This window comes from Carcharhinus amblyrhynchos, chromosome 13 (assembly GCF_965287045.1).
Source record: "Carcharhinus amblyrhynchos chromosome 13, sCarAmb.v2.hapA, whole genome shotgun sequence".
Taxonomy (NCBI): domain Eukaryota; kingdom Metazoa; phylum Chordata; class Chondrichthyes; order Carcharhiniformes; family Carcharhinidae; genus Carcharhinus; species Carcharhinus amblyrhynchos.
This window is the reverse complement of record NC_137336.1, coordinates 73548840-73571376: the sequence shown is the minus strand read 5'-3', so window position 1 is coordinate 73571376 and position 22537 is coordinate 73548840. Positions and strand designations below refer to the sequence as shown.

The 22537-nt window shown below is 44.3% G+C and overlaps 1 protein-coding gene across 3 annotated transcripts in view; it reads right to left on the bottom strand.

Moving 5' to 3' along the window:
* LOC145351984 (NACHT, LRR and PYD domains-containing protein 3-like) overlaps positions 1–22380 on the bottom strand; it is a 34206-nt gene extending 11826 nt beyond the window's left edge. For all 3 annotated transcript variants that reach the window (XM_080201832.1, XM_080201831.1, XM_080201833.1), the window contains exons 1-5: positions 22318–22380; positions 15840–17613; positions 10165–10251; positions 9653–9823; positions 466–636 (exon numbers count right to left, since the gene is read on the bottom strand). In XM_080201832.1, coding sequence (XP_080057958.1) covers positions 466–636; positions 9653–9823; positions 10165–10251; positions 15840–17613; positions 22318–22363 — 2249 coding nt within the window. In that variant the 5' untranslated portion in view covers positions 22364–22380. The remainder of the gene's footprint in view (positions 1–465; positions 637–9652; positions 9824–10164; positions 10252–15839; positions 17614–22317) is intronic.
* Between the last annotated feature and the right edge of the window lie 157 nt (positions 22381–22537).

Sequence of the window (22537 nt, the reverse complement as noted above, 5' to 3'; positions counted from 1 at the left end):
ATGTTGGAGGAGAAAATTGACTATGATCTAACTGAGATTCAGAACAAGGGGGTTGAAAGGCCTACTCCTGCTCCTATTTCTGATCTTCTCATATTCACACAGAGTAGTCGGAAGGACATGTTTGAATATGTATTGCTCTCTAATTGCTCTTCTCTCTCTCTCACCCCCCCACCCACATTAAGTGTTGCTACACCCATAGGTCAGCCTTCAATTTATGAAGAGAAAGAGGGACCTCAGAGGATGCACCATAGCATAATTCCCCGTACCCTCAGGACTAAAATCTATGGGACTGCTGGGAGAATAAGAAGGAATGTAACAGGAATCAGAGTAAATGCAGTTTTTAAAATTAATAACACGATCTTTGACACTAATAATGCTAAACGGTGTTCGTTTATTATGCTAAATGCACACAATAAGTGTTAGTAATCTCGTTGTAAACATACTCTCACACAGTCTAGTACTTACCTCAGTTTCTGTATTTTACAGCTCGGATTCCTCAGAGTGAGAGTCAGTGGTTTCACTCCTGAATCTTCCAAATTATTATAACTCAGGTCCAGATCTATTAGTGACTGATTTGTACTGAGAGCAGAGGCGAGATCCATGGCACAAGAAGCTGTGAGGGCATTATTTTTCAGACTGGGAATCAGAGAAAATAACAAGAAGCAGCATAACTCCCCATTGTTGCAAACAACATTAGTAGTATCAACGATAATGTACCTTTTGAGTCATTCAAGAAACACCACTTCCAGTTACACAACTGGCAAAATATTGCAAACTTAAAAATTTCAAACAAAAAAGGAACGTGCAGGAACTCTCAGCATGTCAGGCAGTATCTGACAAGAGAAACACAGTTTGATGAACCGCCTTTAGATCAGGGAATATGGAGCAATATAATAGAGTTTAAATGACAGCGTGGTGGCACAGTGATTAGCACTGCTGCCTCATGGCCCACTGACACTGATTCTGTGTGAAGTTTCCATGTTCTCCCCATGTCTGCGTGGATTTTCTCTGGGTGCTCCACTTTCTTCCCACAGCCCAAAGTTGTGTGGGTTAGGTTGATTGACCATGCTAAATTGACCCATAGTGTCAGGGGGATTAGCAGAGTAAAAACGTTGGCATCACCAGTTGGCAGCATATTTTCAAATGCAGCATCTCTGGAGGGACTAATGAAGGAACAAAGTTACAGAATGAAAGAGCTGATCAAAGGTTGGTCCCGGATTCACTGATGCCCCTCAGGAAGTGTGCTCAGAGGGAAACCCTGTTCAATCATAGCAAGTTTGAATGGAGATTTATGAGCACTTGAACATTTGTAGTGCATGAGGTTGCAAAGCTGCAAAAGGATCAATGTCTTGATATTTTCTGGCAAGGTGACCACAGCACAATACTCAGTTTGCAACATTATAACAAAGGATGGAAGTCAAATTAGTAGAATGGCCATCCCCAATTAGCCATTGACAATGTCCGGGTAGCAGCATTGGCTGTCAGAGGCAGTCAGCCTCGCTGTGGAGATTTCTGATCAGTCAGAGTTGACTCCTGCACTTCCGCAACTGAATGGCTGCATGCAAGAGGCAGCCATGATGGTCAAGTTGCCAACCAGCATTGGCTAGTTGGTGTCTTTGGTGGGTGCATAGCAACTCGGAGGTATGTGTTTTGAAGAGTACACACGAGGGAACAAATGGATGGTGGTATTCAGATTGTGCCCTCATTATGCCAGTGGAAGGAAAATTGCTGGGTAAGGGAACCCTGCAGGCTGGGCTGGCAACCACTGATGGTGGAACTAAGTGACGGATGTATATATCAGGTGGAACTAAGTGACGGATATATATATCAATCTCTTGAGCAAACAGCAAACAGAATGTGCATGTATCCATCACTGGTCAGTTAGAGTAGAGTGAAGGCAATTGATATGATGGTGCACCCTCTGAGATCTTTCTCAGAGGTAGATAGCTATCGATTGATTACTGCAGCCCTTGATTTGCGAGAAAGAAGGGTGACTGGGTGCAATGCACATATCAGCATCCTTCACCAGCGCAGTTTGTGTCACAGTGGCGGATTATCACGTGATTAGAAAAGTGGTCATAATTTGGTGAGCACAGAACAGTCACATCCAAGCAGCTCATGGAGGCAGTGAGAGCCGAGACCATTGACACTTGAGAGTGCATAAAGTTATCAAATGATATGCCACCAGCGTCTTCAATAAAATGACAGGTGGGCAGGTACTGGAAAAGAAGTGTGAGGTATGTGTGCATCTGCAGAGCTTCTTGAGAATATGTGCTGCTGTTGGCTAATCCAGACTAATTAGGAACAGGAGTAGACCACTTGATATTTCAAGCCTGCTCCACCATTCAATAAGATCATGACTCATATTGCACCTTGAACCTCGAAATTACTCTCCCAATTTACATTTATACCCTGTCTGCTGAAGCTATGCATTCTACCAGGTCTCTGTCATGAACACACAAGGTATCCTCCAGCAAGAGATTGCCAACCTTCATGGGAAGCCACATCCAGTATATCACCCACTGGAGATACACTGACCTGCATGTCATCACCATCTCCATGAGCTCTGCAGTGGGAGGTGGTGCCTGGAATCACTGCCAGGAATCCTCAACTGAGCAGAGGCTCCAGTGTGCCCTGAATGAGTACAAGAACAGATGTCTGCAGCATCTGAAGGCTCCTTTCAGGCTGTTCCTGGTGTGGACAGAGGGTCTTCCTCTTCTTCTAGCTCATAACCCCTAATCTAGAGAGCATACTGGTAAACCTCTTCTGCACCCTTTCCAAACCCTCCATATCCTTCCTGTAAATATCGCAACCAAAATTGAATGCAATATTCTTAAGTGTGGCCTAACCAAATTTTCATAAAGCTGTAGGATGACATCCTGACTCTTGTTGACAGTGCCCCAACCAAAAAAGTTAAACATGTCAAACACTTTCTTTTCCACCGTATCTACTTGTGTGGCCACTTTTAGGGAGCTAGATGGACTTGAACCCCAAGATCCCTCGGTATATTAATGTTGTTCAAGGTCCTGCAGTTAACTTATATTTACCTTTAACATTTGATCTCCCAAAGTGCAGCTTAAACTCCAAATGCTATTTCTCCACCCATATCTCCAAATGACCTGTGTCCTGCTGTATTCTTTGACAACGTTCTACACTATTCACAACTCCATCTATCTTTATGTAGCATGTCTACGTTTGCAGACATACCAACCCCACCCATTTACGTTTTCATCCAAGTCATTTATATATATCACAAACAGCAAAGGCCGCAGAATGGATTCCTACGGAACACCCCAGTCACGAACCTCAAGACAGAACAACACACTCCACCACTACCCTCGAACTTCGATGGGCAACATGACATCCCAATTCACTTTAGCCATCCCTGCCTTCATATCTCATCATTATCTTTGCTGAGGTTCAAAACACAAGTCATGAACCCACACTTCTCCTTTTCAACATTCTATCATGATGTGACTGCAGTCACCTAAACGCTTCATTACCATGAGTTTATTGATTAATCCTAACTCATTGTACATGACCAGGTCTACAATAGACTACTTTTATTATTGACCCCCTTTAACTATTTTTTGGTTTAATGTTGAGTGTTTTAAGTTTCCTTTCTGCTTTGCTTTTCTTTCAGGCGCTTCCCTTTTTTGGGGGCTGTCCTTCTTGTTTGTTCATTAGCTTGTTTAATTTAGTTCACTTGATTCACCCAAGAGAAGGTTGGCTTGAGAATGCACTCTTCTAAGAAACTGTCCTGAAAACATTTTATGAACTCATTTTTCAATGCTATCTTTGTCTATTTGATTGACCGAATCTAAGTTTAGATTAAAGTTATCCATGACTATTGCTGTATCTTTCCGACATATCACATTTATTTCTTCCTGTACACTCTGCCTTGCAGTGTGGGAACTTGCAGAAGACCTATAAATTACTCATACAAATGAACTCTTATCTATGCACAATCTTGCTCTTTCAAGCTAAAGACTGTAAGTACTGATCTCTCAGTAATGATCTCATCCTCAACTAACAGAGACATCCTGTCACCTTTTTCCTAGCTTCCTCATTCCAATAGTCAAATACCCTTTAACCTTCATGCCCAAGCTTGTTCACTTTTCAACTGTGTCTCTGTAATGCACATATCGGCGTACATATTTATCTCTATCTGTGCTAATAATCTGCGCTGACTGTGGGTGGCATGGTTGGCACAGTGGTTGGTTTTGCTGCCTCACTGCACCAGGGACTCAGGTTTAATTCCAGCCTCAGGTCTGTGCCTGTGTGGAGCTTGCACATTATCTCAATGTCTGCGTGGGTTTCCTCCAACACTCCAAAGATGTGTGTTTTAGATGACTGGCTATACTAATTGCCCCTCAGTGTCAGGGGAGTTAGTGGTTTAAATATGTGGGACGACAGGGATAGGGCCCAGGTGGGATTGTTGTCAGTGCAGGCTCGATGAGCCAAATGGCCTCTTTCTGTGCTGAAGAGATTTAATGATTCTTTTTTTTACAAATGCTGCATTCAGTTACAGGGCCTTAAACTCATTATTGTTTTCTCTGATTTTCACCAGAGCAGTCTCTGGCTTTATTTGCTGCTCCTGCATTCTTGACATTGTATGTTCTGTCCCTTCCTGTCACACTCAGGTACTCAGGACCCAAATTGCCATTTTATACTAATTCTGATGAAGGGTCATCCAGACTCAAAATGATGGCTTTATTCTCTCTCTCTCTCTCTCTCTCCATAAATACTGTCAGACCTGCTGAGATTTTTCAGTATTTTTGATTCGAGTGTCTTTGCTGTTTCCCTTTGCTTTATCTCCTGTCAGATGGTCCCTTCTGTCCACCAGTTAGTTTGAAGCAGAGACATTTAAGACATTGACCACCATCATTGGGATCATTTCCCAGCAGACTGTGCGCTTTCCGCGCGTGCACTCAGAGTTGGCCAGGTTCTCTACAGGAAAGGTGAGAGTTAACTTTGTATGACAATACCATAGAAACTGAATTATGTATTTTATGTTTTTGGTGAAAGCAGTTGCAAAAGGACTGCATTGGATGCCTTCAATATGTTGAAAGCAGAGTGCAGTGAGAACATATTTAGAAGACTTTCACAAACAGAAACAGAAAATTTTGGAGAATTTTAGCAGGCCTGACAGCAGCTGTGGAGAGAGAACAGAACCAATGTTTCGAGTCTGGATGACCCTTCGTCACAGCCTTAGAATATTTTCACCTGATTACTAGCTTCATGGTGGGTTAGACATTGACCTTTCAGCTTTGCACTCAGATTTTGATGAAATATAACTCCGACTTACCATCTGACTGCAAAAGCCTTGCGCAATGCAAATAACATTCACTAGCAATTCCTAGTGGGTAAGCACCTTTTTTTTCATTTGTTCACAGGATGTGAGCATCCATCATGTATTGCTCATCCTGAGAACATTTAAGAGACAACCACATTGCTGTGGATCCAGAGGGCAGACCAGGTAAGGATGATAGATTTCCTTCCCTAAAGGATATCAGTGAACCAGATGGGTCTTTACAATGATTGGCAATAGTTTCATCGTCATCATTAGACTTTTAATTCCAGATTTTATTGACTTCAAATTTCACCATCTGCCATGGTGGGATTTGAACCCTGGTCCCCAGGTCATTACCCTGGGTCCCTGGATTATTAATCCAGTGACAAAATCACTACACCACTGCCTCCCTCTTGTGACACCCTGGACCCATCGACAAAGTGCAGAATATTACACAACTTGAAATCATTGCAATTTAATGGGATGGAAACATTTTATGTCACATAGAACATAGAACTCTAGAATGCAGAAATAGGCCCTTCGAGTCTGCACTGACCACAATCCCACCCAGGCCCTATCCCTATATCCCAACACATTTCCCCGCTAATCCCTCTAACCTACACATCCCAGGACACTAAGGGGCAATTTTAGCACAGCCAGTCAACCTAACCTGCACATCTTTGGACTGTGGGATAAAGCCAGAGCACCCAGAGGAAACCCACGCAGACGCAAGGAGAATGTGCAAACTCCACACAGACAGTGACCCAAGCCGGGAATCGAACCCAGGTCCCTAGAGTTGTGAAGCAGTAGTGCTAACCACTGTGCTACCGTGCTGCACACGATTTGCAATCCAAAGACTGAGGTAATGATCTAGAGGACATGAGTTTAAATTCCATATACATTTGGAGAATTTAAATTCAATAAAATAAATTAGGGCCAGAATTTAATGTTGCTGGGTTGGGCATGAAGCCCGTCTAATGTGCTTCTCAAACCAGAAGTACATTAAGTTGTGTGAGCAGCCATTGGGTGCACGTCCTGACATCACCATACATTCATGTAATATTTCAGTTAGCTGTGAGAATTGGAAGCAGAACTGCTGACAGTTAAGCAGGCAATTTAGCCCATGAAGGGCCAGTGGAATGCAACTTTACGCAGCCCATCTGTTTTTATGGTTAGCGGGCAAGCCAGTTGGCCAGACAGCTTTTATGTTTTAGCTTCAACCTCGATCCAAAGCAGGATGAAATGTCAGGACTGATATACAATTTAAAAAGTTATCTAGACATGGAGGTTTGTAACTGAATGTGCCATGTAGATACTCTTTCCTTAGTTTATCTATCACTATTCATTTTTCACAGCTCTGTAGCTGTCCTCAGGAAGCAGGATAGAAGTGCCTGTTTGCACAGTTCAGGTGAAAAATGTCCCAACAGTACGGTTCCCACTTTCCTTAGTACTGGGAATCGAAACCTATTTCTCCCACATTGATCTTTGAGCTATGCATTCAACTCTCCAATCTTATTTACCCTATGCCAATTTGCTCCTGGTACAGGTACTAATCCGGAGATTATCACACATGGAGTTCTGTCTATCAAGCATGTTCATTTTAGGTCCACTTCATGCACATGGAGGTTTTTCACACAGAGGGTTGTGGAGGTATGGAATGCACTGCCAAGTAAGGTGGTGGAGGCAGGCACTCTGGACTTGTTTAAGGTGTACTTAGATAGACACATGAGCGAAATAGGGATGGAGGGTTATAGGAGACTGTTTTAAATAAGGATCAGAGCCTCGGGGCGTTCCTGGAAATCAACTGTTACATGTGTTGATGTTTTTCTCTTTTACTCTACAGGTGCATCGGTCCACCTTGTTGTCTAACGAGGGGCATACACGCGGAGGGTCATGCGTGGGCTGCTCTTGGGTGTTTCGAGAGTAGCCTAGTACTTTGCGTTGTTTGTGTACACTTAAACTGGACCAGCAGATGGGCACCACGACAGCTCAGTGACTATCACTGTTTGCTGTGTAGATACATGGATTTGGGCCAGTATCTGTGGGAGTTTGCGCAATCTCCCTGTGGTTGCGTGGGTTTCCTCTGGGTGCTCCTGTTTCCTCCCACACCCCAAAGATGTGCTCTTAGGCTGATTGGTGTAACAAATTGTCCCTAAATTATTCTCCCCTCAATCTGGTTTCCAATGTGGGTGCCATAAGCATAGACATGGGTCAAGGGTGGAAGAGGAAAAGCACATTGTTAAAATGGCAGCGCCGGCTCGTTGGGCTGAAGAGCCTGTTTCCATGCTGTGTTGTTCTTTGTTCTTTGTTATGGGCATCACTTGTTAGGCTAGCATTTCTTCCTTTTCCCTGATTGCTCTTGAGAAAGGGGTGGTGAACTATCTTTTTGAACCGCTGCAGACCATATGATATAGATGCACCCAAAGTGCTGTGTGGGAGGAGTGCCAGGATTTTGGCCAAGCGACAGTGAAAGAATAATGATATAGTTCCAAGTCAGGACGGTGAGTGGCTTGAAGGGGAATATGCAGGTGTTGCCATTCCCATATATTTGCTCCCTTCTAGATGGTGGTTGTTGCAACTGGTCAGGTGTGTGGCCACCCATCAGCCCAAGAGGAGGACTAGAGGAAGTCAGAGATGGGGACCCCGCCTATCTAGGACCTGCGTGTCCTTCAACAGGCTGCCACACGCTGTGTGCAGCTACAGGGTCCAGCTCAGAAAGGACACAGTGTGGCGCCTAAGTCAAGTCCTCATGGACTGACATCTCTCGGGAAAGGAGGACACCCCTTCCTGGTGACAGTGAAGTTCATAGTGGCTTTAAACCTGTACAACATTGGATCCTTCCAAGCCACCATTGGAGAGTTCTGCAGCATTGACCTGTCATCTGTGCACAAGTGCGTCCATGAGGTGATGGTTGCCCTGTACGCATGGCCAGCCGACTATACCAACTGCGATGTGGGCCAGGCCCAACGAGAAGCTCCTTCTGCAGGTTTTGCTACCATTGCCGGGATCCCCACATGCAAGGGGCAATCGATGGAACACACATCGCCCTGTGGTCCCCGCATGATCAAAGATTGCACTGTGTTAATAGGAAGGGGTTCCACTTTCTGGATGTTTAGACTATGTGTGACCACCTGCTGAACATCATATAGGTGTGTGCACATCATCTGGGAAGCGTATATGACAGCTTCTCCCTGGGCTCTGCGAGGACCAGTCGAGGCTACCAGGATGGCTCATCGGGTACAATGGCGACCCACTGCGGTTATGGCTAATGACACCATATTAAGGCCCGATGCGGAGACCTGTTACAATAAGGCTCATGCTGCCACCCGGTCCATCTTTGAAAGAAGCATCAGACTCCTGAAGTTGCAGTTTTACTGCCTGGACCAGTCTGCTGGTGCCATGCTAAAAAACATAGACTGGGAGACACGTGGAGGCCCAGGCACCCAGTGTGAATTCCACTGAATGGCCACCGCTCATGTCTCCCAGCCCACAGCACAATTCGAGCAGCGCAGCAGGCTGGTAGAATCCTCACCATAATCTTTCCAGGAAGTTCTTAACGGCCCCAGAATGAGAGGAAAATATTGAACTGTGACCACTCACACAAAAAGGTTGGACACATCTGAATAATGACAATATCACTGACACAAATCTGTTGATGAAGTGAAGTGGTTTTGGACATTTTCCTATATATGTGCAAGCTGCTGTTGTTATTAATGACAATATGACTGATACTAATGATACTGTATCGTACTGATGATCACAAGCATTTTCTCTATTTCTATTTACAGTTTCTCTATTTTATAGTTGGCTTTCTCAGAGCCACACACTCAGATAGTTTATTTATTTTGATAGTTTGTTTCAAACTGCCTCACCAACATATTTGTTGAAGTTTTCTTTTGTTAAGCCAACTGGGAAGCTTAAAATTTTCAAGATTTGTTATCTAAATATACAATTAAACTAAGTTGAACATATAATACAGTACGTAGAAATTGATGAATATTTAATTATTTTGTCCATCTTTTCATTTTGATTCATGTTTTTGAGAATAACAATACATCATTTTTGAAAGATTCATTACTGAATTTTTCAATGTATTATGACTCAGGTTCAGACCCATCAGTGACCAGTTTATACTGAGACGGAAGGTAAGAATATGTAAGGTTGTTGCTATCTGACCAGGAGTTCAGGAGGAAACATTATATGAATCAGAGTAAATCCATTGTTTTTATTAATAACACTAAAACTGATAGTAATGATAATGTGTAGTGTTTCTTCGTAACAATATTGCTGATATTGATAATAACTTAAAGTGTCAGGTATTCAATTATTATAAACACAAACTCACAGCCTGGTACTAACCTCAGCTTCTGTAGTTTGCAGTCTGGATTCCTCAGAGCTGCACACAATCCTTTCACTCCCAAATCTTCCAGTTTGTTATAATCAAAGTTCAAACTTATCAGTGAATGATTTGTCCTGAGAGCAACATTGAAATCCTCCGCATAAGAATCTGTGAGAGCGTTGCTATCCAGCCTGGAGATTGGTAAAGAGATGAACACAATGAAAATAAGGATGCAGTTGGGTGAGAGCGAAATTCGACATGAACATGCAGTATGGGCAATACTACAAAGGTCCATCTTTGAAAGATGTCAATGTACTTCACTGGACCTTAATATCCAATGTTCCTGCAGCCACCAAAAACATGATTTTTTCGTGTTTTGCAGCCCTGCCCACATCCAATTTCACTCCACAGTTTAATATTAATACGGTTAATGTTATTAATAATAATGGGTGGGCTATCATTAATAACCATTTCTAATAATAGTGTCAGATCATCAGTTATTATAAACACATTCTCACTGTCTGATACTTACTCCAATTTCTGTATTTTACAGTCAGGGTTCTTCAGAGCCTCAGCAAGTATTTTCATTCCTGAATCTCCCAGATCATTTGCCTGCAGGCTAAATATAGAGGGTGAGAAACATGATAAAAATGGACTGAATTTTTACCAGAGACAGGAAACAAGAGCCGGATTTATTTTCAGATCAGAAGTCTGAACTGAGAATCTTAGGTTACGATTTTTGCATACAAACATTATTTATTCTTTTATTTTTTTCACAGGAAGTGGGTATCACTGGCAAAGCTAATGTTTATTCCCCATCATAAAATGACCTTGCACTGTGCGGCTGACTCGGCACTTCAAAAGGCAGTCCATTGCTGTGGATCTGGAGTCATATGTAGGCCAGACCAGATAATGTCCCTAAAGGATGTTTAATGAATCTGATGTTTTTCCATGACAATGATAGTTTCACTTGCACTGTTACTCAGCAGTTATACAGACTTCTGGATTACAAATTCAGTGATATTACCACTAAATCAGCATTTCCCCTGATATAAAGATGGCTCTCTAGTCACTTATAACCAATAAGCCGGGTCGGATGAAGTGTGGAATCATTTAGACTCACATGGCAGTCATCACCGAGGCTGTTAGTGTCTTGAGGATGATTCTCAGTTCACGTCAAAGCCTCCACAGCACCAGAGGGGTGTGAGATGTCATGGGGAAGCCAGGGTTCCGGTGCTGGACCAGAGATTCTCTCACTTTAGTGATGCTGAGCTAGAGGCCATGAGAGAAGTTAGAGAGCCCGTCTTCCACGATGGCAGTACGATAAAGCTACCTCATCGGTGCACTCCTTGGGAATGGACAAGGTTACTTTGAACAGGTCCAGGCAGTAGGTGGTTGAAGGGGTTGAATGATCCAACTGCATTAGAAACAAGGGTCTGAATTCTCTGAGGAAACCCATGCAGACACAAGGAGAATGTACATACTCTGAAATTGATCCCTGGTGCATTTTTCATGCTTATCAGAATCCGCTAGCCCAACCAATCAGCACCCTGGGCTGGATTCTCTGACTGGTGCAGTGAATGAAGATTTGGCTGAGTGACAAATTCTCCATTCTTGCTGGCATTGATGGAGGGACGTGAATGGTCCCTTGTTTCTCATGCAGTATAAATTGTTCCCTTTGAAATTTGAAATTATATTATCTGCCCTGATGAATGCAAGACATAAAGCTTTGACACCCTATCTTTTTCTTAACAGTAATCAACTTCTATCCTGCTGTGACTAGCTAAATTATTAGTACTTTTAAATTATTTTTACTTTCACTTGCACAAGTATTTAATATTTTTAGAATATCTATATTTTGTTCTTCCCAGGAATGGATATCATTGTTTCTTTTCATCTTAATTCCATGATCAAAGCAATCTTGCCACCTCATTCTTCTGGTCAATCAGTGTGGTGTGCTGGGAAGATTGCAGGCGATGCAAAAAGTCAGATTTATGCCCAGCGCCAAACGGTTTTGTATCTTCCCAGTCTCTTTTTCACAGCAAGAGCTGCTTTGCACCCAAAATAGGCATGAAGCCTATTAGCACAAACCTGAATCAATTTCAATATCATTAGTGAGGTCAGCACGCTATCGTGCCAGTCTCTAGGTCCTCAGGTTTGGGTCGGCTTGGGGCTTGTGTTGCATGCATTTACCCTGGCTGTTGAATGACCCCTGAGGGGTTGCTTATGAGGTTGACTCCCAGCCCCACTTATGGTGCTCTCTTCACCCTGCCATCTGTATGCTAAGCAGGCTCTGTGGTTTATCCCACTGACAAGCACCAGATCTGGCATCTGTTATCCCAAACAAGGAACTCAGTAGTTGTAAACATGGCCTCACACTGCATGGATTCTGCAATGTTCTCTACAATAGCCATCCGTCTCATCAAAGTTACAAGGGTGCTTCTCCAGCATCTGTCTGAACTGCAAGCTATACGTGGAAGGCATTGCAACAGCGATTGCACCAATATCTATGCTTCAGAGCTTCCCAATGGTGACCCCTTCACAACCACCCTTAGGCTCCCTGGGCCTGCCATGGTAATAATTTGGCAGCTGTTGGTAGCCTATTGTGGTGGTGCACAGCACGGGGGATTGTGCCAGATTGCCAGCATCCAGACTCATGGGGACATGGGTTGCTGGAAGGGCATGAGAGGCCCAGGATGGGTAACCTTCCAGAGTGCCTCTCTCTCTTTCCTCTTTGTCACCCACCCACCCCCAACCACCACCACCACCCTAAAGGAATAATGGATTTTGGAATCCAGCCAGTTGAGCTGCCTGTCATGTTTCCATCTGCTGAAGATGAGGAGGGTGATGTCTGGCCACTGCAAGGTCAGCCCAGGGCAAGAAGATGGGGCAGGAGGAGAAGCAGCAGCTGGTTGGGGGTGTGGCCACTGTCGGCTCAAGGGGAGGACCAGGGGATGTCAGAGATGGGGACCCCGCCTATATAGGAGCGCATGTCCTTCAATAAGCTGCCACATGCAGTGTGTGCCACAGGATCCTGCTCAGAAAGGACACAGTGTGACACCTGAGTCATGTCCATATGTACCTGACATCTCTCAGGACAGGAGGACATCCCCTCCCTGTGACACTGAAGGTCACGGAGGCTCTTAACCTCTATATCACAGGAAGCCCCTTCTGCAGGCTTTACCACATTGCTGGATCCCCACATACAAGGGGCTATCGATGGAACACACATTGCCCTGTGGTCCCTGCATGATCCGAGATAGCACTTTGTTAATAGGAAGGGATTCCACTCCATGGATGTTCACATTGTGTGTGACCTCCTGCTGAACATCATACAGGCTTGTGTACATCATCTGGGAAGCGTCTATGACGGCTTCATCCAGGGCTCTTTGAGGACCAGTTGAGGCTGCCGGGATGGCTCATGGGGTACAATGGCTGATGACACTATATTGAGGCCTACTTACTCCATACTGATGTCTTGGCCCACGACCTAATGAGAATTGGGGGCACCACCATCCGGTACAATGCCCCAGGGGTTGGTGGGGGTGTGTGGTGCTATGGGGTCCGGTCCCAGGGGCCGGTGGGTGCTGGGGCTGCCATGCCAGGCTGTCTGTCACTGAGGGCTTACAGGGCCCTGACTGCTGTGACAGCTTGGGATAAGTGGTCAGGCTCATGTGTCGGGAACTGAAGATCGCAGACTCCGATGGATGAAGGGCCCTTATTGTGCAGAACATTGCTGCGGGCCTCTATGCATCAGCTTGGGATACAGTTATCCCTGTGGAAGGTAGGTCACAGGCAGATCAGTCACAGCTGTGGAGTACAATAACATTTATTAGCGATTTTCTAATTGACAATTAACAGATCCCTAACTAGTGCACACCTTCACCTGCTACACCCGCCAACCCCTTTAACCACATTTTGGTTTGATGTTTTAATTTTCCTTTACACTTTGGTTTACTTTGCTTTGGATGGCTCCGCACTCTTTTTAAGGGGCCACCCCTCTTACATTGTCCCTCAATTAATTTGATTTAATTTTTTTTGTTGGTCAAAAGGATGCCTTCACCCGGTACAACCGTTTATGTGGCCTACCGATACATCCAAATGATCCTAGGATGTGGGGAGAGGCGGTCAGCTGTGTCCTGCTACCCATGACCTGTGATGCACTTTGTTGGCATCCCCTGGTGGGCTGGGATGAGGATGGCCCTGGTGGCCTTTCAGGTGTCACGTCATGGATGTAGCCATGCCAACCTGTTTATCCTGCTGCTTGGGAGTTGCACTGGTGCCAGGAAGGGGAGATTTGGAAGGACTGGAGACAGCCAGAGCCTCCTGAGTGGAAAACCCCTGCATGCGTTCCAAACAACCCTCCTCCTCCCTCAGGATGCCCCTGGGCCCTTGGGATACTCCATGGAATGGAAATGCAGCTGGAGTGAGCTCCACAGGACTCCGCATCACTTGTTCTCCCAGTCCTGGAGGCCCAACTGCGTCAGACTGCGTATCAGGTGATGGCTCTCTGAGACTGGGCCAAGCTCGGGATCCCCTTATTGATAAAACCTTGAGATAGTTCTTGAGGCCCGCAGCCATGGGCCACTGTGTCTCAAGATTGCTGCCAGGGCCTTCAGCCATGATCCCTCGTAACTTGGCCAAGTCTTATTCCCTGCCACGCTTTGTAATCATTTCTTGCCCCAGACTTTCCACTGATAGCCTTGCAGTGTTGGCCTTGGCACAGTAGAAACACAGAAACTAGAAGCAGGAGTAGGCCCTTCAAGCTTGCTCCACCATTCATTATGATCATGGCTGATTATCAAATTCAATGTCCGGACCCCCCTTCCCTCGCACTCCCTTGATTCCTTTAGCCCAAATAGAAACAATACCATGCAATGGCAACATCATTTCCTGCAACTGAACACTGTGGGACTCCTCCAAACAGTCTTACAGTCATTGGAATCTTGCAAACAACCCCTCCTGCAATCCCTAACCTTGCTGCTGCATCTCCAGCAGCTTCAGGGGAACTGATCCCAAGGGACTAGCATCTGGCTGGGTGCGAGCTGTTTCCTTGGCTCTGGCAGACCTCCACATGCCCAAGCCCTCGGATATTTCCACCTTCACCTGATGTGCATCAACGGCTGTGTGGCGCTCACCAGAAAGTGTCCCAGAAGCCACATGGCTAACATGTCTCACCGATTGCTAACATGTCCCCTTGAGGTGACTGTCGCTGTGCTGGTGGATGTGCGATGACTGTGTTGATAGGTGGTTTCTTCGGAGGTGCTATCGGAGTCTTCCTCCAAGGTGTTGACTGGGGTCTTCACCAGGGCAACAGCGGGGGCGCTGACCCCTGAGGCCTCATCAGGGTTATCTCCTGCAAAACAAAAATTGTAAGGGAGGGACAGGCATCTGGGCAGATTGCAACTCAATTGAGATAGGTCATGCTAATGAAAGTTTTGTGGCTTCTCACTTCTGCAGTACACCCCAACCTGGCTGTTGCTGACAGATCTATCATCTGACTCTCCCGACAGCTCCAGAACTTGCTCCTCGAATACAGTGAGGATGTGCAGGTGGGGAACCCCACCTCCGCTCTTTGCCCACTTCCAGTGATTCTGGGCCAGCATCTCCTGTGAGGACAGAAAGTTGACGGCTGGAAAGGTGTTACCAGTCGGTGTCCCGGGGAAGAAGATGACCCTCCTCTCCTCCACAGCATCCAGCAGCCATCCCAGCTCCCCATCCGTGAACCATGGAACTGCTGTACATGGTGCCATCTTCCTGGCATGGTTGGCCGCGTGTGCATCATTAGTGTTTAAATGGAGCTTCCTCTGCTTAACGGCAGGCACTTTGGGCAAGTCATGTGCTTGGAGTCTCCATGCCGGTGTGATGCACATGCAGGCTCTTTCGTTGCACTAAATGTTAGAAGATTGCACTGCTGACCTTGCCCAAAACACTGGTGTGAAACATTCCCTTCTCAGACTTCTGTGGAACTTTGAATTTTTTTGGAAAGATTCCATCCTTCAAGTCACTACTAAATAAATCAACAACTTGTTAATAAAAATATTATTTTGTTTCCAGCTTGGAATTTTATATTAATCTATTTCCTGTTTGATTTTAGACTCTGCTTCCAGTTACTTGAACTGGCTGGCAGATTTGATTTTTTTTAAAGACAAAGCAAATGGTTCTGAACAATGAAAATATCAGCTAGATGACAAAACACGCAGTTACCTCAACTCTTGGCACTTGTACAGAATGGGTTCCAATCGCTGGAGACCTTCACACCGAATGGCACAACCCCATAAGTCAAGGTGTTTTATTGTATCACAGAGCCCAATGATCTGAGACAGGACTGCACAGTCAATTGGGGTCAGTCGCAATCTACTCATTGTTAGTGTTTTCATAGATCCCACTGTGGCCTGAGCCAGTGCTCTATTCTGAGACTCAAACAGGTAGTGAAATGTGTTCATGAGGTTCCTTTTACCAGTTTCAGTTGCTATGTTTTCAATTTGTCCTTCCACCATCTCCCTCACCCAGTTAATCACTTGACACTTTGTCTGATGAAGAAATGGATCCAGAATATCCTTCAGGGCTCGATCTGACTGTGGGGAGGATAAACCAGCAACAAAACGGAGATATATCTCATATCGCCCATCTTCCATCTTGTGGGCTTCACTGAGGAATTTACAGGCGTCCCCAGGATTTGGAGTCAGGAACACCGAGAGTGCAGCCACAAACTCTTGGATGGTGAGGTGTGGGAATGTATAAACCACACTCTGGGCAGAATCATCTCTCTCCAAAAGTTCCATCAGGAACCCAGACAGGAACTGTGAAGATTGCAGTTTGTATGCGATCAAATCTTCATTTCTAAACACAATGTTCCTTTTAGAGATTCCTGCAAAGGCCATCTCACCAACCTTCAGTAACACATCACGTGGGTTTTCGATCTCTCGGCTATGGTTTTTCAGAATGTTGTAAATATAGTAGGTATATAGTTGGGTGATGGTCTTGGGAACTTGCTGCTGTTTCCTGTCTCTTTGTGTGAAGAAGGGACCCATTGAGAGACCGAGGATCCAGCAGTAGGAAGGGTTGTAGCACATGGTGTACAGAATCTCGTTCTCCTCCACGTATTTGAACACAGCTTCTGCCACTGCCTTATCACCAAAAAACTTTTTGAAATATTCCTTCCGTTCATCACCAACAAATCCCAGGATTTCAGCCCAGACACTGATCTCAGCCTTTTCCAATAAATGTAATGCAGTGGGGCGGCTGGTGATGAGCACTGAACATCCTGGGAGCAGCTTGTGCTGTATTAAACTGTACACAATGTCCGACACTTCACAAAAGCATTCAGGATCTGTGCACGTGGACTGAGAAATTGTATTTCTCTGATTGTCAGCAAAATCAATACTTTCCTTGAATTCATCCAAACCATCAAATATAAACAGCAATCTCTCTGGGTTCTTCCAGAGCTCTCCTAGGACATTCCCAAAGTTAGGATAGAAAAACAGTATCAGATTTCTTAGGTTTATTCTGCAGTTAATAGTGTTCAAATCCCGGAATTTAAAACTGAAAACAAATTGAAAATCTGGGTATATTTTCTCAGTGGCCCAGTCATAAACAAGCTTTTGTACCATTGTTGTTTTTCCAATCCCTGGGACTCCACTCACTGCTGCTGAAATACCAGGACTAGGTTGGTATACAAATGAGATTATTTTCTGGAGCAAGCCACGCCTCTGAGCAAAACTTTTGTGGAACAATTGATCAATTCTGATTTTTTCCAGTTCTTTCCGGAGATGTTTCTCTCTCCATTCTTCATGGTCTCGACCCCTTGCCAGCAGTTCATGTTCTACTAATGTTCGATCACGAACATCAGAAATGATCGTTAGCTCAGCGTATCGATCAACCAGCTGGAAAATCTTAACCTTTTCCTTTATTAAGATAGTGTTCACTCTCAGTGTTTCAGTTTGTACCCGGAGTGTCTCCTTGTGTTTCTGCTGAATATCTGCAAATAGAAAAGACAAAGAGCGAGTGTGGATTTTAGTTGTGATTGTTGGATTCTCTGTCTACATCTCTCTGCCTTGTCCTCAATGTTCTTTTGTCTAGTATTATGTTTTGGGCAGGTTTTCTGGGTTATTGTGTGCACTGCCAGGAACAGGAGTTTAATTACCATTTATTTGGAACCTGGACTCAATATTTTGGTATTCCCCACACTTGATACTCACAGGTAAAAATTACTGACATTCTGATGGTTCAAAAGGGAATTTGAAAGTTGGTAAGATAGAAAATAAATGAGCAGAAATGCTGGAAAACTGAGGTGTAAAGTGAAATATTTTGACCTTTTGTTAAAGCTCGTCAGCAGACTCCTGTGAATTCAGTAGCTGACCTCCACAGCTTCTATAAAATTGAATTAGGACCTATTACATCAGGTGCGTTCTGGGATCTGATTTGTCAAGTAGCACCATCAAGTAGCTGGGATCTGAATATCTAATATCAAAACTGATATTAAGTAAGTATTGAGTTAGAGAAAAGAGAAAAGGAAAGAAGGAGGCATGGTTAGTAAATTTGCAGATGACACCAAGATTGGTGGCATGGTGGACAGTGAGGAACATTATCTCCAATTGCTGTGGGATCTTGATCAATTGAGCCAGTGAGCTGACGAATGGCAGATGGAGTTTAATTTAGACAAATGCGAGGTAATGCATTTTGGTAGATTGAACCAAGGCAGGACTTTATCAGTTTATGATAGGGCACTGGGGAGAGTTATAGAACAAAGAGATTTAGGAATATATGTTCATAGACCCTTGAACGTGGAGTCACAGGTTGACAGTGTGGTGAAGAAGGCATTAGGCATGCTTGGTTTCATTGGTTAGAATATTGAATACTGGAGTTGGGACGTCTTGTTAAAGTTGTACAAGAGATTGATAGGGCCATACTTGGCATACTGTGTGCAATTCTGGTCACCCTGTTGTAGAAAAGATATTATTAAACTAGAAAGGATGCAGAAAAGATTTACTAGGATGCTACTGGGACTTGATATATTGAGTTATAAGGAGAAGTTGAATAGAGTGGGACTTTTTTCTCTGGAGCATAGGAGGCTGAGGGGTGACCTTATGGTGGTCTATAAAATAATGAGGGGCATAGACAAGGTAGATAGTAAATATCTTTAGGCGAGTCTAAAACTAGAGGGCATATGTTTAAGATGAGGGGGAGAGATACAAAAGTGTCCAGAGGGGCAATTTTTTCACACAGAGAGCGGTGAGTGTCTGGAACAAGCTGCCATAAGTAGTAGTAGAGGCGGGTACGAGGTCATCTTTTAAAAAGCACTTAGATAGTTACATGGGCACGATGGGTAGAGAGGAGTATGGGCCAAATGCCCAAATTGTGATTAGTTCAGGGGTTTTAAAAAAATGGGCGACATGGACAAGTTGGGCCAAAGGGCCTGTTTCCATGCTGTAAACCTCTATGATTCTAAGTCAAAAATGGGAAGGTAGTGATGGGAGTCAAAGATCCCATGGGTGGCACATCAGCACAATGGCTAATACTGCTGCTTCACAGCACCAGAGACCTGGGTTTGATTCCTGGCTTGGGTCACTGTCTGTGAGGAGTTTGCACGTTCTGTCCATGTTAGAACATAGAACATAGAAAAACTACAGCACAAACAGGCACTTCGGCCCACAAGTTGCACTGATCATATCCCTACCTACTAGGCTTACCTATAACCCTCAATCCTATTAAGTCCCATGTACTCATCCGGAAGTCTTTTAAAAGACCCTGTCAAATTTGCCTCTGCCACCACCGACGGCAGCCGATTCCACGCACCCACCATCCTCTGAGTGAAAAATTTACCCCTGTCATCTCGTCTGTACCTACTCCCCAGCACTCTAAACCTGTGTCCTCTTGTAGCAACCATTTCAGCTCTGGGAAAAAGCCTCTGAGAATCCACCTGATCTATACCTCTCAACGTCTTATACACCTCTATCAGGTCACCTCTCATCCTTCGCCTCTCCAAGGAGAAAAGAACGAGCTCCCTCAATCTATCCTCATAAAGCATGCCACCCAATCCAGGCAACGTCCTTGTAAATCTCCTCTGCACCCTTTCAATAGCTTTCACATCCCTCCTGTAATGAGGCGACCAGAACTGAGCACAGTATTCCAACTGGAGTCTGACAAGGGTCTTATAAAGCTGCATCATTATCTCCTGACTCTTGAACTCAATCCTTCGATTGATGAAGGCCAGTGCACCATACACCTTCTTAGCCATTTTCTCTACCTGTGAGGCTGATTTAAGAGTCCTATGGACCTGGACCCCAAGGTCCTTCTGATCCTCTACACTGCTAAGAGTCTTACCCTTGATATTATACTCCTTCATCCCATTTAACCTGCCAAAATGGACCACTACACATTTATCCAGGTTGAAGTCCATCTGCCACTTCTCTGCCCAGTCTTGCATCCTATCTATGTCACGCTGCAACTTCTGACATCCCTCCAAACTATCCACAACACCACCAACCTTCATGTCATCAGCAAACGTACCAACCCATCCCTCCACTTCATCATCCAGGTCATTTATGAAAATTACAAGCAGCAAGGATCCCAGAACAGATCCCTTGGGTACTCCACTGGTGACCGACCTCCATGCAGAAAAAGACACATCTACAACCACTCTCTGCCTTCTGCAGGCAAGCCAGTTCTGGATCCACAAAGCAACAGCCCCTTGGATCCCATGCCCTCTCGCTTTCTCAAGAAGTCTTGCACGAGGGACCTTATTAAACGCTTTGCTGAAGCCCATATAAACCATATCTACCACTCTTCCTTCGTCAATGTGTTTCATCACATTTTCAAAGAACTCAACCAGGTTCGTAAGGCACGATTTCCCTTTGACAAAGCCATGCTGACTGCTTTTGAGCATACTAAACTTCTCTAAATGTTCATAAATCCTGTCCCTCAGGATCTTCTCCATCAGCTTACCAGCCACTGAGGTTAGACTCTCCGGTCGGTAATTTCCTGTGCTATCCCTATTCCCTTTCTTGAATTTCGGAACCACATCCGCAATCCTCCAATCCTCCGGAACCTTTTTGTCTCCATCGGTGATGCAAAGATCATCGCCAGAGGCTCTGCAATCTCTTCCCTTGCCTCCCATCCAAACCCCTCACCCTAGGGATATTCCAATCGATGTTTGGGAAATTAAAGTCTCCCATCATGACAACTCTGTTATTATTACATCTCTCCAGGATCTGTTTCCCTATCTGTTCTTCAACATCCCTGTTACTATTGGGCGGCCTATAGAAAACACTCAGCAAAGTTATCGACCTCTTCTTGTTTGCGTGGGTTTCCTCCAGCTGCTCTGGTTTCCTCCCACATGCCAAAAAACATGCTGGTCAGGTACAACAGCCCTGCTAAATTCTCCCTCAGTGTACCCAAACAGGTGCTGGAGTGTGGCGACTCGGATTTTCACAGAAATTTCATTGCAGTGTTAATGTAATGAATAAACTTTAAAGACAAAGTTAAATCACAGAAGGAATGATGGTCTATGACAAAATTAGATGGGATAAGTAAAGAAGCAACAGACTGTCCTCTGATGTGTGAATGGAAATGTTGAAAAAATGAGACAGAAATTATGACCTGAATTTGTTGAACTCCATGTTGAATTTGCAAGATTGTAATATGCCGAATCAAAGTGCTGTGGATTGACTTGAATAATTGAACCGCTGGATAGATTCCCTTTTGACAGGCTATTCCAGTTTATCAAACTGGGGAGGACTAGTTTAAACTATGTAAATGTACGCATTCATATCAGTTAGCATTCTTTTACCCAGAGGATTACAAGCCTCTGGAATATGGTTCCAGCTGCAGTGATGGTGACCGACTCTGAATGGGGAACTGGAAAAGTCCCTTTCTGCAGAGAACACATGATGTGGAGGCTAAGTAGATTATAGATAATGATTGTGTATTGTGATTGCCTGGATTGAGTTCTAACAGTGAGGGAGTCATGCAGACATATTACAAACATGTTTGCTCTGGGTTTTCTATATTTACCCCTATCATTGTCTTTTCTGTTTGGGAAGGAAAGTTTATCCAGAATGCTCATGACCTCATGTTGTAAGATTGACTTGATGGACATTCTGGGATTTCGCTGCTAGGTATTTTGATTTGTTTATGGCAGGAATAGCTTTTCAATGCACAGATTGTCCTCAGCATTTGGCTAGAGGCCTTTCACTTACCGTGCAGAATGAGCCTCTGCCTAGCACAGAAGCTTATATTAAGATTCACAGCATAGCAGAATTCTGCCAGGCGTGTATAAGATATGAGGAGTAATAGCGATCAGCAACAGTATTAAGTGAAAATTTACGATGTCCACATATTAACAGAATGCAACAAAAGTCATATATGAACTACAACTTGAAAACACACATGGTTGTGAATAAATTAAATATGAATTCCATTCAACCCTTCTTCCATAGCCTTTAATTTTTAGATTCCGAGGGTGCAAAGTTATCAGCTGTTCATGCCATGCTCCCGCTGCACCAAGGTTGGAGAAATTGGCATACAGTCAAATCTCCATTCACGACACAGGATGGGAAAATCCTGCTGGAGTGAATGGCTGTAACATTTCAGCCTGAGACTCTGACATCTTATGCAAAGGCTACACTTAATCATTCCAAATTTCAAAAGAGAAATTGCAAGAAATCTTTATTTCATCTCTCACCTTTCAGCTGACTGGGTAATTCTGATAAGCCTGTTGCAATGTTCATGTAAGCAGATGTACTTGGCTCTGTTAAAGGCAATGAAGTTTCATTAAATCATTACTGAGTAATATATTATTTGAATGGTGAGAGTTTACATAACTCCAAGGTAGGGAAGTTTCAGCGTGTCCTCGTACATGAATCAGGGAAACATCCTGTGTAAGTACAGCAAGTGATAAGGAA